Source organism: Cydia splendana, chromosome 27 (assembly GCF_910591565.1).
Source record: "Cydia splendana chromosome 27, ilCydSple1.2, whole genome shotgun sequence".
In the NCBI taxonomy this organism is placed as follows: Eukaryota; Metazoa; Arthropoda; class Insecta; order Lepidoptera; family Tortricidae; genus Cydia; species Cydia splendana.
Genome location: NC_085986.1, coordinates 6,442,057 through 6,468,145, shown reverse-complemented (window position 1 = coordinate 6,468,145; position 26,089 = coordinate 6,442,057). Strand labels below are relative to the sequence as shown.

The window sequence follows — 26,089 nt, the reverse complement described above, 5'->3', positions numbered from 1 at the left end:
GGCTTAGGCTAGTAGTACTTCTAACAACCATTTTTGCGTAAGCACCTTACAAGATCAAATAAATAACAACACTTACTCCTAATATACACTGGAACCCATAACTTGCCCAGGAAAGTTATTAAAATTTAGCCATATCTCTCCACTCCAATTATACAGCCAGCCAAGAGTACTCTCAAAACCAAACAGACACATATCTTCCAAAAACCCAATAAATATAAGCTCTTTTACTTTTAAGCTGGTTCGAGGCGTCACTTGTCTGTAATGGGGGTCCTTTCCCGCCTTTTTCGCTGTCAAAGTCTTTTTTCGCGGGCGAAATTCCGTTTCGTTTCTGCATCGGTGCCAGATTTTTGGATAATAATTTTAATATTTTTCCTCGGTTAGCCACGTTCCTTTGTTTCAACACAAAGGAGTAAAGTTTGCGTTTAGTTGTTCAAGGAATGAAATATATGTTAAGTTTACGTTGGTTTATTTTTGACGACGCAAGAGGGGTGATGATGTTGAGTTTGAAGTGTAAGTGTGCTCTTACTCGTAAAATGAGTCTATTTTAATTTTAGACAGCTTTGATAAGAATGAAGAACGGTCAAAGCATAAACTAAAATAGAGTTCTATCAATTTCAGGGTATTATTTATTAAATTGGCAGTTTTCTGTGCCGTTGTGAAAAGGTATTATTTTTTAAATCGTTATAACTGACTAAAAATGTCCATAATACTTACTTAAATCAGTTGTACTGCTATTATGTGCAATAAAGTTTAAGATAAAAAAATCTCAAAAATTACGAAATGTACATAGGGTCATTGCGTCAGTTTACCGCCCAGTGCCTGTTTCCGTCCACTTGGCGTCGTTGCTACAGAATTGCGTATAATTTGAATGTATGCCTATATATTCAAGAAATGCGTATAATTTGAATATATACCTGTATATTCAATGATACGCAATTCTTTGTAGCAACTACGCCAAGTGGACGGAAACAGGCACTGGACGGTGAACTGACGCAATGACCCTATATACTTGAAACACTGAAACATATTGCCGAATATAGCTTTTCTTGTTATTTACTCATGTGTATGATGTTTGTAGGGTTTGATTTCTTTTTTATCGATATCGATAATTTGTCTTTATAACGTTTGTTTAAGTGTCATACGTAAATAAAATACTACTAATTAAAAAAATAACCGTTATTCCTATGTAATGCTTAAATTAAACACATTTATTATTATTCTAAATAGTGCTGCGTATACTACCTATAATAACTTATGAATGTTATGATTTCAGCGGTTTTTGTATGTTTGTTTTGTATTCTTATTATATGCGTCCGCGGCCGCCAAAACCTCCTACTTTGTCGCTTGCCATAAAGACGCTCTGACAGGTTATTCGTATAAAGATACAAGCAAATCTCGCTTTTATGTTAAGCGACAAAGTAGGACCCCTGACTAGACTTCGACACATGTATGCCAAGCTACTAAAACTTGATTTAAATGAATGGAAAGGGCCGTAAATCGATTGTTTTTATGGCTCATCTGAAATAGACTACCACATGACTACCATAATCAGAACCTCAAATAGCAAAATCCGCAAAAAAAAGGTTTTTTTTTTAATTGTTCACTTGTTTCTTTAACTACAGGCTTATTATTACGCAATTTTCTGACAATTTGAATATAGAATAGAATGACGTAACGTAACTGTCCGCCCATAAAAAAACACGACTCTCAAAGATATAGGGGAAATGATTTTTCGTTTCGTATAGTTCCGATTTCCCATGGGTACTGACACTGACTACTGAGGTGTTGTGGATGTCCGAAAAAGGGTAACCTTTAAGCATAGCATGTTTTATGTGCATAAGGAACTTTTCTGATGGAAATTCCATCACCAATATGAAAGAATGCAAAGGATAAGTAACGCAGAACATCGTACTTTTCAATTTTTCAGTTTAAAACACCTGTCAATACATTGTCAATAAACCACATGTCCCTTATATGACAGCCGTAGCCTAACAATAATCGTTTAAAGAGCTAAAGACCCAGGACTCGGCAGCCAGTTAAAAAAAAACTCTCCAAATAGAAACTGTAAAATAAACAAAGACGCTACTCAAACGCGCTGGCCGAAAAGAAAAGCGAGGGAAAGCCGCTGCAGGCGGAAGCGGTTCGGAATTCAAATTTGAAATTGGATCGGGGTGCTGACGCGGCACCCTAGCAGTGCGGGCTTGTTGCGACGCTTTTCGCGTGCCGTGCCGTTACGACGAATTTTACAGTCGAGTTCATAAATATGTATAAATTTTTCCACTTTCTTGCAATGGGTCTCGACTGTACATTTATTATGTTTGTTAACGTAGCAAGCTAATATTTCCGGTACATTAAGTCTTATCGGATTCGGAAGATGTATCAATTAAATTGTATATGATACGTCATAATTTCATAGAAGTTTGACGTTTAAAATAACGCCTGCACTGCGAGTGCTGTCAAAATCTCTGCAGACTTTTCTTGGTTCAACTCCTTTTTGCCGTAAGGTATTAACTTGCGGTTAATTTGAACGGCTTTAATCTTAAAAGAGTTCGTTAATTTACATCATATTGTAAGGAATGAGTGATAAAAATTATTTGTAGTCGGATTTTATTATTTAGTAGTACTAGTGAATACGGCGTTACGAATATATGCAGCTCAGACACCCCCGAACACATGTCATACGCTTGCGTTCGAGGTGTGTGGTGTTACCTTAACGGCTTTCGTTCGTTTTATGCTGTATTTGAACAAGTGTGAACAGGGATAATATGTTGTTAACACTACTTTACATTTCGCAATGTCGGTTCAGTAACAGTCAAAATATGAAATATAAAGGGCCTGTTTACACATTGATTACACATGGATTGGTGTTTAGTGTGAATTTATATACAGGGTGGCTAAAAAATAACTGCATTCCCGTTGCCAGGGAGGTTTTGGGATTATACTGAGCAACTTTTACTATGGGACCAACCCCGAAACCGTGAAAAAAAAATTTGGCTGTTTCATACATTTTGGTTGGTCCATTTTCTATGGGAGGGTACATTTCTTTTTCGTGATTTCTGGGTTAATCCCATAATAAAAGTTGCTCAGTATAATTCCATATCTCCTCTAATCAATGTGCAAAAAGGTCCTAATGAACACAAAAATAAAATAAAAAATATTTAAATATATTTACCAAGACAGCGAAAAAAGAGAACCATCTGGAACCGACCATTAGACGCACAGATTCATATTTTGTGCCATTAGTTTTGCAATGTTAACCTAAAAAAAATGTTTCTTTAAACGTAAACAGTAATTACTTAATACCAAATTAGCACAAACAAAAAACAAGAGACGCAGGTTGAAAATGAAAATCAGTTGTGAAAATTTTGATTGCATCTTTTTGAAGTTTTTTAAATAAATGAAACTTTTTAATAACATCTACCAATCAATTAAGAACCTTAAAAACAAAAGTCGACTGTTAGATGTACAGTATCAAATAAAAAAAATGTTCATTAGTCTTTCATGTCAGCACAAAAACAAAAACGCAATCAGTTGCAAAATAAGGCAGAAGTCAAAATCTTGCTTGCGCCAGACACGATCGTGGCGAGTCAATATTTGAGCAGATGTGCCGGGGAGGCGAAAATGTTATTTTTATGCGACCTACATGGAAATGTCGTGGGGTGGGCCGTGTCGATACTGTTGTCGATGGTTAGGGGTGGGATTTATGAGAAGCACAGCCAACAGAGCCAACTGAATACTTTGCACGTTTGCTGTTGCATGCTTCTAAATATAATTCTAAGATAATAAAATAATATTTTTGTTATATTTAATAGGCGTAGAAATAGATAAATAGATAAATTATAGTGTACCTTTCTTATGTGTATTCATATTTTATATGCACGTGTATTTGCAATGCCCTTGTAGGTTGTAGGGTAACATGTTGTAATCTTATTGTACTTGTAGAGTAAGATCAATATGTGAGCAATAAACATATTCTATTCTATTCTATTCAGTACAATAAAGTGTTACTTACTTACTTTGCACGTATGTTGTTGCATGCTTGGCACTGGCACTGCTCATTGCTCACGCAGTGCAAGTGTTATTTTAAACGTCAAACTTCTATAAAATTATGACCCCGTATTTAGGGTCCGTTTTTTACCCTTTGGGTACGAAACCCTAAAAACTGAAATTTACGTTGAATGACTGTTGAATTCGGAGGTGAGACAATCTACATTCACAGATTTTTTTGACGATAAGAATAACTACGAGTACGTTCCTTTCCTAAAAAGGGGGTATATCTATTACTCAAATAGTACTACTACTACCACCACTGAAAACTATTAATGATCTATTGTTTTTTTTCCAAGTATCTTTTGTCAATATTATATCGATATCGATATTATCGACGCAACTATCGTCGTCCCCTCCCTACGAACCCTTTCCCCGCCTCGAATTTGTATCTTAATGCCGCGCTTCTCTATTATTTAACGAATATTATCATAAATTCGCCGGCCAGATGCTTGCCTTATTCCCTCTGTTTTTATTTTTTTTACAAATGGAGAATAAGTTTTTTTGACAATGCCGTTTTGCGGCAAAGAAAAACCGGACAAGTGCGAGTCGGACTCGCCTACCGAGGGTTCCGTACTTTTTAGTATTTGCTGTTATATCGCCAACAGAAATACATCTGTGAAAATTTCAACTGTCTAGCTATCACGGTTCATGAGATACAGCCTGGTGACAGACGGAAAGACGGCCAGCGGTGTCTTAGTAATAGCTTAGGGTCCCGTTTTTACCCTTTGGGTATGGAACTCTAAAAAACTGAGTTTGTTATTTTTATCTACCTATAGATTTTTTGCTGCTCTGTATTTTAAAGTTTATTTTTAATAATATATATGTATATCTACCTACTATATACATATTTTCAGCCTATTAGACAATACGAACTACCTACTAAGTATTGTATGTACTAAGTAATACAACAAGAAATAACCGGTCAAGTGCGAGTCGGACTCACGTTCTAACGGAACCCTTAGAACGTGAGTCCGAACATTAACCAATTTTTAACAATGTATTATTTTTTATGCGAAATGTGAACGAAATGTCTTTAAAAACCTGTAGGGGTCGGATCAAAAACTAAGTAATTAAGTCCGATTCACGCTTGACTGCACATTCTAATAAGTTTTCCTGTCATCTATAGGTAAAGAACTATTTTGTGTATTTTTTTCAAAATTTTAGACCTAGTAGTTTCGGAGAGAGATAGACGCACGAGTGATCCTATAAGGGTTCCGTTTTTTCCTTTTTAGGTACGAAACCCTAAAAGTAGCATTTTGAAACAACATGCAACTAGTTTCCAACCTCGCCCAAACGAGGTGCGAGCTCGTCTGATTAGACGAACAAACAGACAGACATACACTATAACTAGTTTACGTGCGCCGTCATAATTAGGAACATTACGATACATTAACTTTTTAGGCGGTGGCGCAATTGAAAAGACGGTCGTTGTAGCGAGTAAAGTTGCCTACAGGTACTCTCTCTCTCTCTAGTCGTTTTCTTCATTGCTGAAGGTCGTGTCCGTCTTGAAATTTTCTGATGACCTCTGTCACCAATCGCTTCCATCCCACCCGCTCTCGGCCTTCTTTATGGCGGTTGCTATTGTGAGGCCTGTAAGGGTAGCGACCTGATCCGACCACCGAGCAGGAGATCTGCCAAGTCGCCGCTTGCCGTCTACTTTGCCAACAACTACAAATTTCTCCAAGTTGTCAGGTTCTCGGCGGGCTATGCGTCCAAAATAGGTAAGAATCCTTTTAAAACAGGTGGTGGATAGCCTTGTCTGGATCCCAAGCTGCTGGAGTATAGAGACGTTTGTCCTCTTGGCTGTCCATGGGATACGTAGCATCCGTCTCCAGCACCACATTTCAAAGGCCTTTATTTTCTTGTACAGCCTACAGGTACAGTCACCTGCAATAAATAAATTTTACAGCTCGAAGGCTGCAAAAATAATAATATATCGTCCGGCGAACTGGCCCCAATTTCACCACGGTGACAGGTGCGACAATTGTAAAATCACTGTTGCTGACGTCACAGGCATCCATGGGCTACGGTTACCACTTACCATCGGGCGGGCCGTATTCCTGTTTGCCACCATCATTGTATTATTAAAAAAAAACTATTATATCGGAAAAAAACAGATATTTCTTTTGCGAAGTTTCTGACAATTGTCAAGATTTAGAAGAATTGTAGGTAATTCTTGACAGGTAATGAGTTATATGTCGGAATTTCGTGACAATTGTAGTGTTTCTTGTGACAATTGTCATAAACTTAGCAAGAGAAATATCTGTTTTTTTCGATATAATAAAGTTTTTTTTAATAAAACAATGATAGTGGCAAACAGGAATACGGCCCGCCCGATGGTAAGCGGTAACCGTAGCCCATGGATGCCTGTGACGTCAGCAACAGTGATGTTTTACAATTGTCGCACCTGTCACCGTGGTGAAATTAGAGCCTGGTAATCTGTGGGCCCCTTTAAAGCCAGCCGTGTCCAAGTCCCACCTCTCAAGCACTAGAGGGATTGGGCTATAGTCCCCACGCTTTGAGGACTTTACACACACTTCGCCTTTGTGTTTCTTACTAATTGTATGTTATTATTAATATGTCTTTTTGTACAATAAAGAGTTTACTACTACTACTTTCTTAATTTCTTCGCGGATGTATTCAGGTTTACTTACGATGTTTTCCTTTACCGAAAAGCTAGTGGTAAAATATCAAATGATATTCCGTACAAAGTTCCGAAAAATTCATTGGGGCTAGTACCTACGGGCCAGGATTCGAACCGTCGACTTTCGGAATTAATAGTTAACACGATGGGGACAACTGGGAAAAAATAATTCCCAGTTGTCTATGATAATCCGAAAAGACAAGTCTCAATATTGCGTTCTTAGACTTCTAAGTGGCCTATAGTGTAGTAAATGAAGCAAGTTGTTGTATGGAGACCCATGCATTAATTTCTCAGTCGATGAAATTTAGCTTGGTTATTGTATAGTATGAGCCGAGACTAACATTATAAATATCCAAAAAAAAACCACTCCTAAGTTAGGTAAAAACACAAATCTGATTATATATTGAACCGAGTAATTCCTCAGTCCAAAATTATTTTACAAAATAAGTTATTTGTATCAGTATGTGATACTAGAAAAAAATCTAAAAGTTTTGTCAAACATGAGAATATTTTTTTATGATACTTCCTTTGTTTGACGCTCATTTTCATCGGAAAATTGCTCTGTCATTTTTTTCTTCTTATATGATCTTAGAATATAATTTGGCGCAGTGGGTAAAAAAATCCAAAAAAAATGCGTATCGAAATGTATGTATTATAGAACTATTAAAAACTGAGAGTGGAAAATTTTTAGATTTTCATTTTGTAGGTATAAAACGGCAATAAAATGGCATTCCAGTGAAAAAATTAGACTGAGCAATTTTCCGGTCCAAGACACGCCAAAAAATTTTATTTTATTAATACTGGTATTTCTGCTGGGATATTTTTTTGATATTTCATATATTGTTGGAATACGTTATATGAATATGTCTGGTGAAGAAAGTTTGAACGGAGCATTTTTCCGTAAAAAGATATTAACGATTTAAGACTTTAGGTATTTACTTTAATTCTATTATTATTATTCTTTGGAAATTTATACAATACTTTTTATTTATTGATACTTTATCATACTGTAAAGTTTTTTCTGGCTGAGGAATTACTGCGGGGTCCACTACCTTTATTTACTACACTACTAAGTAAGTACGGTAAAGTTTCGAGGCAAAGGATTTTGTAAGGTTATTCATTAAAGTTATGAAGAAACGAAGAGTGTAAATAAATGGATGTTCAGTCAGCAGCAGAAGTTGCTAAGCGGGCCAGGTGTTCAAAATTATCTTGATGCGACATTATTGTTAAGAGAATAAGAGCGTGTCAAGGTAATTTTGAACACCTCGTCCGCTTAGCAACTTCTGTAAGTCAATAAATTACGACTCTGAATCAATTGAGCAAATGACCCTTAGAATGAAATCAAGCCTGTCCGCCGATCCTTTTATAGTGATAAACACATGTGAGCAGTAACCTCATCACGTATTATGTTCCTTTTATGCTAATACGTTCTTGGCACGCTGGTAATGATAGTTATAGGTTCATGTTTATTGCCACGTTCGAGTGTGGTATAGATTATTTATGGTATAAGTGACTTTTAAGGGACACTAGAAAACTAAATAAGTAATAGCCTACCTAAACGTATATTGTTATTCAAACGTCGTATAGTATGATGATTGAGCATTCATAAAAATCTTATAGCTACTGCCAAAACTAATATGAAACTTTTCACGTAGTAAAACCCGTAATTTTCTCGTTTTTTACGGAAATTTTTCCTAAATTCATTCCTTCAATTCTCGTAAAAAAACATCAGAAGTGTCAGTGAAATCTAACAAATTTTTTGAAACTTTCATCAACCCTACTACTATCCACCCTAAAATTTGTCCATACAGTTGCTGATAGAGTTAGACCAAGATAAGTGTGCAACGATTTAGATAGCACACGCAGTGCAAGTGTTATTTTAAATGTCACTCTTATGCAATTATGATTTATGACGTATAAATAACACTTGCACTGCGTGTGCTGTCAAAATCGTTGGAGACTTATCTTGGCCTAACTTTACTATTATCAGCAACAGTTTAAGTTTATATTATTGAATATTTATGACTACACATCGCACTCGGTATAGGTTTTTATCTTCCTACAGGAAAACTTAATTACCCGTGAAATAAAAGGAATTCCATCTTCAATTACACAACCATTAACGCCCAAACTGAATGTAAGTGCTAAGTGAACGTAACGAAGCGTGTGGTCGACGTGTGGTACAAACTTAAAAAAATTAAGGTGGAATACTTTTTTTGGGTTCCTTACCCAAAGGGTAAAAACGGGACCCTATTACTAAGTTTCCACTGTCCGTCTGTCTGACAGGCTGTATCTCATGAACCGTGATAGACAGTTGAAATTTTCACAGTTTATGTATTTCTGTTGCCGCTATAACAACAAATATGTACTAAACACACAATAAAATAAATATTTAAGTACTTGGCCGGTTTTTTTAAGTACAATCACCATATTCAATTTTGAGTCATCTATTTAGTCTTTTATCAAAATAAAGGATGTCTACAGGTTCTCAAAACAAAATGGAACCATAAGAATATCCCGAGATAATAAAATATTTGGGGGGGACAATCATAAATATCCGCCTGTCAGTTGTTCGGAGCTGTCAAATTTTGCGTTTACTGACAGGCCGATATCGACCGGCGACTGGTAATCAGTGGGCCCCTTTAATTTCAGCCTTTTATTTATTTATTTTGAATTGACCTTATGTTAGAACCTTTCCTAACTGTACCCACTTAAACAATACAAAACAAATTAAAATCAAGACTCGTTCGAACTTCGAACTGCGAATTCGATCAATTAAGTCAATTATTTCCGAACTGGAGAGCGTAGACAATTACTGAATCTTTTTCAGTCCGGGCCGACGTTTCTGCCAATAGTGCTGCCAAGTGCCGCCGATACGAACCTGCAAATCGTTGTTAATGATTTCATTTTGACATATTTCGCTCGTGCATCTCGCTCATACCTCGACACATAGATAGTTGGACCAAGCTAACTGTCCTTGCCATTTTTAATGACAAAGTGTGACAATATCATCATTAATATCAATATTCTATGAAGATTTTTGTTTATAAAATTTGAAAATCGATCTTATACTGGTCAACTCGAGCCTTCGCCTCGCACTGTCCTCGACAAGCGATAGATGGCGCTGCTAGTTGCGGAATTCACTCAATTATGGCTAGGTTACAAGGGTGTTATCATCTCATATGTGGTACAAGCTGAGGCAAGGACACCTAAATCGCTCTTATACTAGTCATGGTCTAATAAAACATGGTCTTCCATTCCCAGAGTGACACGGGCCTACGTCACAATAACATTGCCACTTTATTTCAACATAACATGTTACATGGGTACATTATACCTATGGTTAATAAGTAATAAGTTAAAATATTTCTTTATAATTTTCATTTATATGTATTTTAGCTTAAATTTTACAATAACACGTCATTTTTAATTACTCGTTAGCAATATCTTCCGATTCACGAAAGAAATTTCAGACTTTCGGGTAATTCTGTTTATACTACTGGCAACACAGGATAGCGCTGTGCACATTTGACAATTCGGATCTAGATAACTTCATGCCCTGACCGTCATCCTTGTCGAACGCGTGTTAATTGTTATTTCCTTCTCGCTCAGTGTCAGCAGTCGCAGTGTTTTCCAAACTTTTCACGTCGTAAGCTTGGTAATTAATGTGTAACTGTGAATTAGTTTTTTAAACGTTTGTCTTGTATAGATAAATAAAGTTTAATTTAATACATTAGATTTGTTTTATTTCACTATGTTTCTACATGAATAACTTAAAATTAATGCCGTTAAAATAATTTTCACCGTTGGTTAAAATTCTCCCACATTTCAAAGTTTGAGAACCTGTAAACAGCATGATGACGTAGGCGCGTGTCAGTTAGGTCATACGCGAATCTCGGAATGGAATACCAGGCGGAGTATATTATTATACCATGATACTAGTCATCTCATACCTTCGTCTCGCACTCATCTCACACTGTCCTTAATTAGCGATAGATGGCGCTGCTAGTTGAGGAATTCACTCAATTATGGCTGGGTTGCAAGGGTAACGTGCTATCATCTCATATGTGGTACAGTCTGGCAAAAAATAGTAGAAATTAAAAAATGGCAACACTGTTATGTAGTGTCGTCCCTTTCAAACCAATATATATAAGAAAAAGGGACGACCGACACTACAGTGTTGCCACTTTTTAATTTCTACTCTTTTTTGCCAGACTGTACAAGCTGAGGCAAGGACACCTAAATCGCTCTTATCTTGCTAAGTCCCCACAAAGAATCAAAATCGAAATTATAACCTTATTACGTCAGAGCTTTGGTTATGTTATTTTTCTTTCGGGAGGTTACGATGCCTTTGGTTATGAATAAGGTTCATAATTGTTTGTTTTATACGTACTTTGAAAAGGACAACGGGACTCAGAATTGTTTGTTTTATATGTACTTTGAAAAGCACAACGGGACTCAGGAGGTTATACTGGTCAACTCGAACCTTCGCCTCGCCCTGTCCTCGATAAGGGTTTGGAATACCCCCTCACTCTGCCTTTTGACAAAAGTGGTGATTAAAGTCTAGTGTCTTGTTGAAAGACTGCAGAGGGTTGCCATTTTGTTACCGATTTAAAAAAAGTTCTCAATTCTTAGGGATGCTGGTTTTTATGTAATATTGACCGATTTCTCGAAGATTTATTTGATTAAGGACTGATTTAGACGGCGCGCGAACTCGCATGCGATTTTAATTACATTGCGGACTGTTGGTTACGTCCAATTCAACCGACCGATCAAAACCCGCAATGGTATGAAAATCGCATGCGAGTTCTCGCATCGTCTAAATCAGCCCTAAATCTTCTTATGTTTCGAAAGTGTTAGTATAAGTTGCCCATTGTGATCAACTCAGGCTCTAATGATGAGATGGAGAAATAGGTAAATACCTAATATTACTCTTCAAATATGAGGCTACCTTGTAATGATTTGGATATATTGTAATCATTGAGATATTATTATTATAGAGAAGCATATTCTTCTTCCTCGCGTTGTCTCGGCATTTTTTGCCACGGCTCATGGGAGCCTGGGGTCTGCATGGCAACTAATCCCAGGAATTGGCGTAGGCACTAGTTTTTACGAAAGCGACTGCTAACTGACCTTTCAACCCAGAGGGTAAACTAGGCCTTATTGCGATTAGTCCTTAGAGAAGCCGTATTAAACAATGCAATTGTCGCAATTGCAATCTGTACCACGCGACCAAAACGTCGTAAGTGCCGTAAAATTAATGGCGCTTACGCGTTTAGATGTCGAGAGCCACGCTCCGCTTCTACGGTTTGTTGTCAAAACAACATCAACTCATGGCGCAAAATACTGATTCTGTGTGCCATTTCTATACGTTAGTAATAATATTAGTTCAACGTTTTTAATCGTGTTTTTTGTCTATAATTTCACGAATTCACCATAAATTCTCTACTCATATAATATTAAAATTATTAAAGATGGCAGACTAAATTTCTCCACATCGCCACGTCTTTCATAAAGATTCTAAAAATTCCATTTTACAATATATTGTGCATGGTGTACGCAGAAATATTAAATGCAAATAATATGAATAAATAGCTGCATTTTTTACTTAACTTTGAACTGTATGGTATGCTTTAACCTTTTGAACATGAGCACATAGAGTTAGACCAAGATAAGTCTGAAACGTTATAAGCACACGCAGTGAAACTGTTATTTATACGTCATAATTTCATAGGAGTTTGTCGTTTAAAATAACACGTTGCACTGCGTGCGCTTTCAAAATCGTTGCAGACTTATCTTAGGCTAACTTTAGTGGTGTACGGTGTAGTTAGGTGAACGCTTGTGACGCTTCTATACTCTTATCTGTATCTTTAGGTACTTAAATAAAAGCAAAAAGAATAGATAGTATAGAGGGGTCCTGTCATTGTAAATTTTGTAGTCACTGTAAATTTACTGCCATCTATCGACACACGACTAAAACTCAAAATGAAAACGTACAAACTTATCAAAAAATGTATATATATGGATAAAATGATTTTGTTATTTTTATATCATTTGGATCCATGTTCATTCACTGATATCTATGTGTTAAAATTGTTAAATATGAAACGGTGTCGTCACGCCATCTAGCCGAGGATAGGCTAAAGGTGTGTGCGCCATCTATTCGAGAATGACTTTTACTTGAATTCTGAGGCACGTTTTTTCCTTAGACTTTATTCGTCTTATACGAAGTTACATATGTCTTTGATAAAAGTAAACAAATAATTTGTACATGTTCGGGTAGTTATAACATTTATTGATAAACCAACCAAATACAAAACCACCTGGATCTGTCACTGAACGACCTGACTTTAACCTACATTATTTGATCATGTAATGTTTTCATCTACCGGCTTTAGAAGCCATTTGAGGGTAGATTTTGTTTACTCTTTTTAAATACCTAAAGATACAGACTATATCTAGTCTATATCTATCTTAAGAGCGTCCATGGCAAAGTGAGTATAATATCCATGGGCTAAGTTGTCTGCTTAACATTAGGTGGACTGTACGCTTGTTTTTTCTAATTATCTTTTCGTAGATAGATAGTTTGTTATTAAGTTGCCTTGCTGCTTCTCTCTTCGTTTGGAGGAAAGAAATGTAAATATCGCAAATCGATAACAAACAACGATTAAATTGGGTAAAGTGCGAGTTACCAGCTTCTTTAAAAAAAAAACGGCTACCGTCAAATGGGGTTGGCCGGTGGAAGTTTTTAGCAGATGGCGCCATCATAGCTTGCCCCGTCAATCCCTAGAATTGTGTCAAATTTTTGTTTTTTTAATACCCTGGATGCCAGCTCTTTAAGCCAAATCTCATAGAAAAAGGGGCAAGCTATGATGGCGCCATCTAGGCAAACCTTTGACAGTTGCCAACCCCATTTATGATGATTTCGCCAATGCTAAAAGTGTGCTCGTAATGTTGTGCGGTAGTTGCTTTTAGTAAAGTGATATATAGCTGGACTCTACAAATAGCCACGATGGATTGCTGAGTGTTAACATAAGAATGGTTAAACGCGTTTCGAGAGTAATCTATCTATCTATCTAATACCTTTAAACGAGCAATTCTTGTTTATTTATATATTTCGGAAACGGCTCTAACGATTTCGATGAAATTTGCTATATGGCGGTTTTCGGGACCGATAAATCGATCTAGCTAGGTCTTATCTCTGGGAAAACGCCATTATTGAGTTTTTATATGTTTTCGAGCAAAGCTTGGTCTCCCAGGTATAACTTTATTAGCTGCACACATCCATGTTAGTTTACTGCATAAGCTATCAATAACACTTAAAATTAAATTAATGAGCAAAATACAAAATAAATATTCTCGAGACTAATTCGCCATTTTGAAATTCTACTGGAAATGCGAGTTTCCAGTTGATTCAGCAGAAACAGAACGCTAAACGAAACCACAGATTAAGCAAACTATCGACAAACGCACGTACTTCATAAGGCAAAGACGCTTCTTTCAATAAATTCCGCATTTTCTCCAGTCTATGGTATACGTGTATTGTAAATATTCAAAATTCGAACGGATCGAGCGCGCACGTTCGGAATCTAAATGGCAAACTTATCTGTTTCACCGCGTTCGTAGTGTTGCTAGGTTGGCGACAAATATCTAATATCGACAAATAGTAAATAGAGGGGGTTAAGGGGGCGTCATTATATACGTCATAGTTTCATTAAAAAAATGACATTAATGATACCATTGCAAATGCTATGCAAAGTAGAGTTAAACCAAGAGAAGTCTGCAGAGATTTTGACAGCACACGCAGTGCAGTTATTTTAAACGTCAAATTTCTATGAAATTATGACGTATAAATAACACTGGCAGTCTGGCACTGCGTGTGCTGTCAAAATCTCTGCAGACTTTTCTTGGTTTAACTCTACTTTGCATAGCATTTGCAATGGTATCATTAATGTCATTTTTTTAATGAAACTATGACGTATATAATGACGCCCCCTTAACCCCCTTACTTTTTTCTGTTCGAGTCAGTCAGTGCAAAATTAGCTCAGATGGACTCTTCCATCTGCAAATTGGAGATCGTCAAATTTGTGTGAAAGTGTCATCATACATCTTACTGGATCTTGAAATTTATGGAAATCTATATGGAAGATAAATAAAATATTTCTTTTAACACGAAATCGACAGCTTTGTTTAAAAATAATTATCTTAACTACAAAATGAGGCAGGATTTAAAAACTACTTGTCAGAAATTATATCGTAATGCACACTCATGGACAAATTAACTTTAAATTAAATATTAAATTATTTAATGTAAATGGAACCCAAAAAGAATTACTAATTTTGAAATTACTTGAGGTGCTGTAATCCAGTAATTAAACCTTTTTTTTTGCGTTTGCTAAAAACCATGAGTTAGGTCTATTAATATCGATACGAACAGTATTAGGTACATCACTACAGCAACTCCAGAAGAATGTAAAGTGTGCGTTTTCTCGCTGCAGAAACATTCTCTATTTGAAGCAATACTCGAGAATATTTCTGGAAAATTCTCCCGTTTGTGTTGGAGAATGGTTTGACGTGACTTATCCATAGACAATGCATACTGGATAGAGTTAGACCAAGAAAAGTCTGCAGAGATTTTGATAGCCCACGAATGCAAGTGTTATTTTAAACTTCAAACTTCTATGAAATTATGACGTATAAATAACATTTGCACTGCGTGGGCTATCAAAATCGCTACAGACTTTTCTTGGTCTAACTCTAATCGAGTGTAAGCCAAAAATAGCGTTTTCAGGAATTAATTCCCAGCAAGCTGGAAATAGTTTTAATACTTTCATCGTCCTAAATGCGTTTTGTTTGTATCCGAGTTTGCTACATCCCAAGAGTTGATTTGATTGGCCTAGCTAGTGGACATATTTTTGAATAAGGGTCAACTATTAGAAAATCCTCCTTGCGTCGTAATCCTCAGTATTGACAGTCGTGACCTCCCTTTTGAATCACCTCTCTCACAATCTCTCTCCATGTTCTGTCCTTGGCGGTGTGGAAAGCCATGTGAACTGTGGAGTCAAGAGCGGTGCGGATCTGGTCGGACCAACATATTGGACTGCGTCCACGTCCAGGCTTATTAGAAAACACGATATTATTAATAGTAAAGCTTTTAATCTTGTAGTTCTATTACGTATAAGTAAGTTTATAATTTTATTTTATTTATTTATAATTTTATTTTATTAATGTAATTCGATAGCGTGACGAGCGTTTGCGTTATGTCTATTTTTGTATGGGATTTTGAAGAGCGCACCAAGCGGGACGTTTTGAAAACTCAAAATCCCATACAAAATGATACTTAACGCAAAAGCGTACGCTATCTAATGAAATTTACACTAGGGATACCGCCTGAGACCTATAACTTAATGCATGACCGTATATGTGAAGACAAAACTGAGAAAAAACCGGCCAATTGCGAATCGGACTAGCGCACGAAGGGTTCCGTATCATTACGCCAAAAACTGCAAAAAAATCACGTTTGTTGTATGGGGCCCCATTTAAAAATTTATTTTATTCTGTTTTTAGTATTTGTTGTTATAGCGGCAACAGAAATACATCATCTGTGAAAATTTCAACTGTCTAGATATCACGGTACATACAGCCTGGTGACAGACAGACATACAGATAGACGGACAGCGAAGTCTTAGTAACAGGGTCCCGTTTTGCCCTTTGGGTACGGAACCCTAAAAAGGCCTAGCCACCAGCCAGGGTAATACAAAGGCTAAATTATTAAAACAAACGCCAATAATCGCCCCTTGTTTGCCAGAAATCGTTCGGGAGCAATAAGGGCGGTTATTCCAACAGCCAACCCCTGCTTTAGTGAAACCAGCATAACGGACATACCAGAAAAGTGTCGGGTACCCAGGGCTCGGAACCGGTTTTTCTGTAAAACCCGAAATAGCCCAATATTTTAAATTATTTTATGCTCTTTACGTAGGACTGAATCATGTATTTAGTTAACAATTTCGTATTATTAGATTGTCCCATTAAATATTAAATAATAAACCAAAGAACGTAATAATACCGGTATTTTTTGTATGAAGAAAAAAACGGTTCCGAGCCTTGCGGGGGTACCTACGTCGCGCTATTTGCTTTAACACTCTTGGTAAAGCCATAGGGAAAACAATACATAGAGTGCTCACTCCATACTTCAGTTTTAGTACCAAATAGACTATTATTTTCGTAGTCGACATCTAGCATCTAGTAGCTACTTGACAATAGATGTAGCACCGACCGAAAAGTCTAAAGCCGACCACTGACTAACAGTCCGCCGGACGATATCGGCCGGTCAGTTGTTCGGAACTGTCAATTTTTTGTTCTAACTGACAGGCCGATATCGTCCGGCGGCCTGTTAGTCAGTGGTCGGCTTGCTCAACAATTTTCAGCTCTCAGTTTCAGCTAATATTATAACCGGATTAACCGGAACTCTATTTTCAAATCCTTCTGCTTTTAATATTCGTTGTAAATTGTTGTTCAATACAATTTTCGTGAGTCGCGACACTAGAGAATTCTAGTATCAAGTAGCGTTACTGATAATTCCGCTACTCGATGCTAGATGTCGATTGCGAAAATAATAGTCGTTTTGGTATATATAAGAATATAATAAGAATTTGCTTTAACACTCTTGGTAAAGGGGCCCACTGATTAACAGTCCGCCAGACGGTATCGGCCTTTGTTCGGCCGTTGTTCGGAACTGTCAAAATTTTGTTCTAACTGACAGGTCGATACCGTCCGGCGGACTGTTAATCAGTGGGCCCTTTAAGCTAAGAAGATGTCATGATAACGTTTGATAACTTAGCATTAAATTTAACAGTATTTCTGCAGGTTTTTGCACCTACCGTATATTCTAATTCTATTGTCTATACCCAAAGGTTGTCTGGAAGAGATCGCTTTTAAGGTGAGAGTCAGGATCGCGGGTGTACCTAAATAAAAATAAACAAAAAGCATACCATATTTTAGTACCTAATTTGTACTATTTGGTACCTCCTGTAAAAAAATTAGTACCTCACGGTATTAAAAGTTATTACCAAAAATCATTACACCCGCCATTCTGACAGTCAGAATGGCGGGTGTATTTTATTACGCAGTGATCCCGCGATTATTGATAAATTCTATAAAAGCCAAATTTTAGTACCTTTTTAGTACTTTCATATTCAATTATAAATTGAGCCATTTTATTTGTGGTTTCCGAGTTTTACTCATTTTACACTTTACATTGCTATTACAATTTTGCAGGCGCTTGAATTTTTCACCGTATCGATTTCGTTTTTAAGAAAAAACGCTACGCTACAACTATTGTTATTACGCCAGGATTTAGTACCTTTTACGTTTAATTTGTTACCTTTTCACGATTAATCTGTTAAGTTCAATTAACTATGAAAATTACGTCTTACAAATGGCCAGACGCCATGTCATAGAATTCTTCGTATGAAAAAATTCTGCTCTTCATTGTGCTTGTAATTGTGTACCTAATACCTACTTTTAAGTATATGGTGATTAATGAAATAAAACCCGCAAATTATGTCTGTTTGTCGGTATATGACTTCTCGTCCCGTTGATGTCCTTTTTAGGGTTCCGTACCAAAAAAGTACAAAAGGAACCCTCATGGTGCGACTCTGTCCGTCTGTCCGTCCGTATGTCACATCGCTAAATATATCGAGAACTACGGAAGCTATCGATTTGAAATTTGGAATGATTATTTGTTTATGAATTTTTAATAATTATGGAAAATGCCCAATATAAAGAGGGGGCAAAATTTACAAGTCTATAGTTACTAGGTCGAGTAGGATACCATTTGAAAGCGCTCGAATTGAACATTACAAAACATTTCTTTTTCACACTGAAAAATAAATTTATATTTGAAGGAAAAATGTGAAAAACAAAACTATTAAGGTCAATGTGGCCAAATATCCGTCAGAGGAGTAAATCCGTCCAACAACATTTGCGACTATTCTAACAACAGTATGCACTTGCTGACTCGATCGCTAAAGCAGAGAGCATATTTAATACCAGTAGTCAAAAACAGATCACAACAGTAGTCAGAAACAGCGCTCAGTCGCCAGTAAATGAAAAAAAATAACGCTATTAAAGTTCAGGTGCGCTCCGAACTTGATATCGAGCTAAGTGTGCTGCTCTGTTTTGTGAAGTTGGGATGAGACGATGTAAGTTAGGCCTTAATAATGGCTAATTTAGAATTTTAGACGATGCGAGTTTCATTACACTGCGGTTTTTGATCGGTCGGTTGAATTGGACGTAACCAACAGTCCGCAATGTAACTAAAATGCATGCGAGTTCGCGCGCAGTCTAAATCAGCCCTTAGTATGTTTATTATTGTTCGATATGCATGTTTATCGGTCTTTTTATCCATTTTACATTATAATCTCTTGGTGAGAAACCATGGGTGGTTAAAATTTGTGTTTACCAACCTTTTTTGATTTGACTCACTTAGGTAAGTATAACTCATATCATACTCATGCAGTGATGCGAGATTTTTACTGAATTGTCAAATTTCTCATATAAATTCGTGGTAGCTTTCGTACATCAATCTAAGATATCTGTGCTGTATTATTTAAAATTAAAAAGTAGATATTATTTTTAAACATTTTTTAAAGGTTTAATTTAAAAATAGGACGGATTTGCCCCAAGAATATATTTGGGAATAAAATCTAAATTTAACCTTATATTGAGTTCACTAAGGTTTAGTTTCGATTAAGGGTATAGTGGCATTTATGTTCACTTGACGTACCTAGACGGATTCGAACCCAGGACCATCGGCTTCGCAGGCAGGGTCACTACCCACTAGGCCAGACTGGTCGTCTATATCTCATAGGTTAAATAAATGCTTAATCTATTACAGTGATAAGGTTTATTAAAAAGTTAATATCATCATAGTTATGACCGGCCAAAGTGAACTTAAACTATGACGGAAATGCCCTCATTGACCTTAAATCCCCCCCCCCCCTAAGTATCCCCGAAAAACCAACATACATACAGTGAGAATTTTAGTTACTAAACGTGTCTGAACACCACAAATTTAGTCGAGAAGACTAGTAAGAGTGGTGGAGTGAGGCCACGGGGAGGCTCACTCGCCAGAAAAAATAGAACAAAATGGATCCATTCGACTAATTTACTGACTAATCTACTCGACTAAATTGTTGGTGTTCAGACACGTAATACTTGCAACTCGCCACTCGACTATGTAGTCCGAACTAGGCTAGACATTGATACTCAAGGCGGTTTGTGTACAAGTGGCTTAACCGCGAAACGCAAAAATCGAAACTTCGTTATCTGCCTCTCTATCGATCGAATGTGCAAGAGTGATAGAGAGGCAGAAACCGAACTTTTGATTTTCGTGTTTCGCGGTAGGCCCTGTGTTGGTGCTAGTGACGCCCTCTACGCAGAGTTTTGCGTAATATTCCCTGTGGGGTCGCTTTCCGTGCCATATTCATACTCAGACACAGCGACCTTGTCAGAAGAAAAACTGTACCAAGACGATAGAAAAACATCATGTAATAGTTAAATGAAATAATTGCTTGTATTTCTAAAAGGTATGTATTTCAATCGTATGTCTTCTTAGCAAAATCAACGGGATCCCACAAAGAAGTATATTCATCACACTAATATACCGACAAACAGACATAATTTGCGGGTTTTATTTTATTAATCAGTAATCACGATAGACTTAAGAGTAGGTATAGGTACCTACACGGTACGCGGAATTTTTTCATAGGAAGAATTCTTTGACATCGCGCCTGGCCATTTGTAAGAGGTAATTTTCATAGTTAATTGAACTTAACAGATTAAACGTGAAAGGGTAACAAATTAAACGTAAAAGGTACTAAATCCTGGCGTAATAACAATAGTTGTAGCGTAGCGTTTTTTCTTAAAAACGAAATCGATACGGTTAAAAATCGAAGCGCCTGTAAAATTGTAATAGCAATGTAAAGTGTAAAATGAGTAAAACTCGGAAACCACAAATAATGTGGCTCAATTTATAAATGAATATGAAAAATTTGTCTTTTATAGAATTTATCAATAATCGCGGGATCATTGCGTAATAAAATACACCCGCCATTCTGACTGTCAAAATGGCGGGTGTAATGTTTTTTGGTGATAACTTTTAATACCGTGAGGTACTAATTTTTTTAAAGGAGGTACCAAATAGTACAAATTAGGTACTAAAATATGGTATGCTTTTTGATTATTTTTATCTAGGTACACCCGCCATCCTGACTCTCACCTTTTAAGCCTGTTGTTACCTCTATCCAATTGTCTTTGTTTATGTTACCATAGGGTAATATAAGCAAAGAAAGAGTGGTAACTCCATAAATCAGTTTTACCAAAACCAGGGGTGCGAAATTCCTGACTTCGGCCAAACTCGGCTCCGCTCGGCTCAGCATTGCTCCGAGCAATTATTAGGGTTGGCACCACTTAACTTCCTTTTGCGTGCACGACCACAGATAAGATAATCACTTGAATGTTGACAACCCTAAATAGCCGAAAGGGATAGTGCCTTATATTAGAAAGGGAAATCATGATTCGACCCTGAACCGCTGTCAAACTTCGGTTCTGTAGGAAGTTTCCTTTCTGTACGGTAGTACTATTATTTATTCTGTGTCAAAACGCACGTTATATCGTAGACGACATCTAGCGTCAAGTAGCGGAATTTATCAGGTCATATCTATGAGAAAACGCGCATTATTTGAGTTTTTATATCTGCCGGATTCTAACTTTAAGATACGTCAATTAATAGATCTAGAAACGATATGGATTAGATTTGTCAGTGTCAAAAGTGGCGTATTTGTTTGAAGAAACGTCACATGTGACGCTGAGATATCTAATCCATATCGTTTTCAGATCTATTGATTGACGTATCTTAAAGTTAGAATCGGGCCGTGAGTTTTCCAAGCTCGGTCTCCAAGATATTTTGATGGATTGGACCACCACAGTTGGATGGATCAAATTGTAGTGGTTCGGTGCCACGATCTTAGAAAGGATAATTATAATAGCAAAACGCTCTTTTCCTCAAATGCGAGGGTTCTTTTGTTCGTTAATTACGATCCCAATAGCTGTAGGCGAGGTCAGGTGAATAGGCAAGTTGGGAAATAATATCCTTGTTTACATATATAAACGTACTGCGTGTTAAGGTCTAAAAGAAAATACTCCTTTAATTTTTTGGCCCAGTCGGCAGTGATTTTCGGGTAAGAAGTACAGTCGGGTAAGAAGAAAAGTCTGCAGTGATTTTGATAGCATACGCAGAGCAAGTGTTATTTATACGTCATAAATTTCATAGAAGTTTGACGTTTAAAATAACACTGGCACTGCGTTCTTCTTCCTGGCGTTATCCCGGCATTTTGCCACGGCTCATGGGAGCCTGGGGTCGGCTTGACAACTAATCCCATGATTTGACGTAGGCACTAGTTTTTACGAAAGCGACTGCCATCTGACCTTCCAACCCAGAGGGGAAACTAGGTCTTATTGGGATTAGTCCGGTTTCCTCACGATGTTTTCCTTCACCGAAAAGCAACTGGTAAATATCAAATGATAATTTCGTACATAAGTTCCGAAAAACTCATTGGTACGAGCCGGGGTTTGAACCCGCGACCTCCGGACTGAAAGTCGCACGCTCTTACCGCTAAGCCACCATAGCTTATCTGGTAAGGGCATTTATCTGTAAGTTTAACCTTTAACCTAACCCGGACCGTTCCAAATTGGGGCTGGGGCAATCCAATTGTCATTTCAATGTGGAAGTTTACTCCTTTCACGTCAGGTCCGTGCGATAACAGAATATTTGTAAGGTAAATTAAAAAGCCTTATAAAAGCCATTATCTGCAAGTCTCGCACGCCAGGGTATCTTATCTTATATCAATCTGCAACATTTGTGATGAATGTGCCGGCGGTTTAATATCTCTTTTTATTGCCGGGAGTTGCGGCGTGTGTTGGCTATTGTTTGGGGTGAGGGTAATGGTTTCTAGTTTTCCGTAGTGTTTTGTTTAATATCTAAGATATTGTGTGGGTGTTTAAATGTTGTATAGGCCAATCAAATTAGATTTTTTCAGGAATTAATTCCCAGCTAGCTGGAAATCGTCTTAGTACCTTCATTTGGTTCTAAATTAGCGTAATCCGAGTTTTCTCCCTTCCAGGGGTTGTGGAAAAAATTTTGCTCATTTACAGTTTTTTTTTAATTTTTTTTTTATGTCAAAATATGATTTTTTTTTACCAGTGTCTGCTCTACAACAACCTTGTTGGTAGTAACATTGATTTTCACGGTGGGTTCCTTCTACATCTAGTGGTTTTGTCAATCAAAGGTAAAATGTATCTCCCAAGACCCCCAAAATTTATCCACACCTTCTGGTATGGAGCAAACTCGGATTATACGAATTTAGGACCCAATGAAGGTAAAAATGATATCTAGCTTGCTGGGAATTAATTCCTCAAAACGCTTTTATCGGATCTAATTTGATTGGCCTCGTAGCTGTGAAATTTGTTAAAAATGTGGGGAGTTAAAAAGCTTATCTGGTAATAAAATTACTGTGAAATGAAAAACAGTTTGTAGGTGACAGCTTATTTGATAGGCTAAAATGTTGCCACATAAATAATTGATAGGACTTCCACTTCCAGTTGAGCTCCATGGGTGATGGCGTCTCGGGAATATTTATTATTTTTTGCTCATTAAAGGGGCCCACTGATTACCAGTCCGCCGGACGATATCGTCCTGTCAGTTAAAAGAAAAATTTTAAGGGGCCCACCGATTAACAGTCCGCCGGACGGTATCGGCCTGTCAGTTGTTCGGAACTGTCAAAATTTTGTTCTAACTGACAGGCCGATACCGTCCGGCGGACTGTTAATCAGTGGGCCCCTTGACAGCTCCGAACAACTGACAGGCCGATATCGTCCGGCGAACTGGTAATCAGTGGGTCCCTTAATGTTAAAGTACACAACTGATCATGCATGGAACATGCGACACAACTGAAAACCGCCGTGTCGTGAAATAATTTTTAGCTTGTAAGATTTACTATTGTATGTATGTTAGTTTGTAAGGTATGTATCTATGGGCCTTAGGGGTCATCCATTAATTACGTCACACGAATTTCTAGGTTTTTTGACCCCTCCCCCCCTCCTTGTCACACTTGGTCACATTTGGCAAACCCCTCCCCCCTGGTGTGACGTCACATTTCTTCAACGAATCAACATATTTTTGACAAAAGAAATATTGGTAATTTTATAATCCAAAACTGATTAAGAAATAAAATTGAACGAATAAAAACGATTATCTTGTTATTTAACTGTATAGCGAATAAAATAATTTTAATAAATTTTCGGTTACTGATGAAGTTAAAGTGACGTCACAAAATTTGTGACTCCCCCCTCCCCCTTGTCACAACATGTCACATTTTCTTGACCCCCTCCCTCCCCCTAAACGTGTGATGTAATTAATGGATGACCCCTTAGTTGCTTGATATTAATGATATTTGATTTGATTTGAAAGTGTAATATGCCAGCTTATTATGCAGTAAACTAACTTGAAAGTGTGCAGACTGTGCAGTTAATGTACCTATAAATATCTGGGAGACCGAGTTTTGCTCGGAAAACATATAAAAACATAAAAATGCGCGTTTTCCCAGAGATAAGACCTAGCTAGATCGATTTATCGCCCCCCAAAACCCCCATATAGCAAATTTCATCGAAATCGTTAGAGCCGTTTCCGAGATCCCCGAAATATATATATGTCGAGAATCGTGGGCGTATCATATTATCGGAAGCACATCAGGACCATCAATCGTGGATGACGAGGGCTTTCAACGAAATAAGTTATTCAACTCGCAGTCTTTACTCGACAAGACTGATTACAAATCTCCAGCCCAGCCCTCCAGCCGCTCTGCTTTCGGTACCGCACCGATGTCAGAGTCCAGGGCCAGATGCATCTGATACGACAGTTTAGTACATCTGTGTCTAATGTGTATGTCTGTTTGTTTCAGATGGTGGCGGGGCGGTGGCGGTGCTAGGGATGCAGGGCGCCGCGCCCGCCGCCGACGGCGACCAGGCGCAGTTCGAGGCGGATAAGCGGGCCGTCTACAAGTAAGTGTACCTTATAGGAGCGGCCTGTGTACCTTATAGCAATAGATAACTGGGGGAGGGATGGAGGGCGCCGCACCCGCTGCCGACGGCGACCAGGCGCAGGAAGCGGACAAGCGGGCCGTCTACAAGTAAGTGTACCTTATAGGAACGGCCTGTGTACCTTCTAGCACTTTATGGTAACAGAGGGATGAAAGTCGCAGCTGATGGCGACCAGGCGCAGTTAGAGGCAGGGAAGCCTAGAGGCGGCGGGCCTTTACCTGTCTTATGTACAATAAAGTACTTAACTGGTAGAGGTGGGTTAACTGGTAGAGAATGCCTTCTGGCATTAAGTTCGCCTTTTGTACAATTTTTACTGTGCAATAAAGTTTAAATAAATAAATAAAGTGTTTACATACAAGCGGGCCTTCTACAAGGAAGTGTACCTTATAGGAGCAGGCTATGTATAGAAAACGGATGGTGGAGTTATGCTGGGATTGAAGCTGCGTTCAAGCGCAGTTCGAGGTGAACAAAGCGTCGATCTACTAGTCTAGTGTCTAGTATTAAGAGCGGACCATGTATCTTTTGTGTCTTATTAAAACATGATCAAACGATACAGGGAAAACTCATTTACAATGGCGTCTCACAATGTTTAATACCCTATGGACTGTCATCATATTTCATCTAATACAGCTCTTTCGCCCACATCAAAAAAGTTAGTTTAGAGGTCCGAACTACCGCGCTAGCTGGCTAGGGCACGTATATACGTTCGTCAAATCTGTCTACACGTGCCTAATGTCCTGTCATACATTGAGTATTGATTTGTGCACCAGGAACATTTAGCTAATGACAGCCTAACTAATAACCGCATTGAATATGTGAAAAACATATATAAAAACCCTATTTCTCATTCCAGACATCCCCTATTCCCGCTGCTAGCCCTCCTGCTCGAGCGATGCGAGCAAGCCACGGCGGGGGCGGAGGCCCCGGCCGCCGACGCCTTCGGGGCCGACCTGCAGGCCTTCGTGCAGCACCAGCGCAGGGACCGGCGCCCGTTCCTGGTGGACGACCCGGAGATTGATGGGCTCATGATTAAGAGCATACAGGTGAGCATTCCATATTAAATTATAGCGTTTCAAAAATGTATTATATCGTTCCCTGCGACCCAAAAAGTTCCGTTCCCTCTTCTTACCGGTTAAGAGAACTTCTTTAGCGGCGCTGTGCACTTTTTGAGGTGGGGAAAAAAATGATAAACTCGAGACAGCGTAAGGCGTAACGCATAAGGCGTCTCTCCTCTTT

At 37.9% G+C, this 26,089-nt stretch overlaps 1 protein-coding gene across 1 annotated transcript in view; it reads left to right on the top strand.

Moving 5' to 3' along the window:
* LOC134803750 (homeobox protein PKNOX2-like) overlaps positions 1-26,089 on the top strand; it is a 41,723-nt gene that overhangs the window by 7,273 nt on the left and 8,361 nt on the right. The window contains exons 2-3 of the mRNA XM_063776584.1: positions 24,715-24,814; positions 25,707-25,896. Of these exons, the coding sequence (XP_063632654.1) occupies positions 24,744-24,814; positions 25,707-25,896 (261 nt within the window). The 5' untranslated portion in view covers positions 24,715-24,743. The remainder of the gene's footprint in view (positions 1-24,714; positions 24,815-25,706; positions 25,897-26,089) is intronic.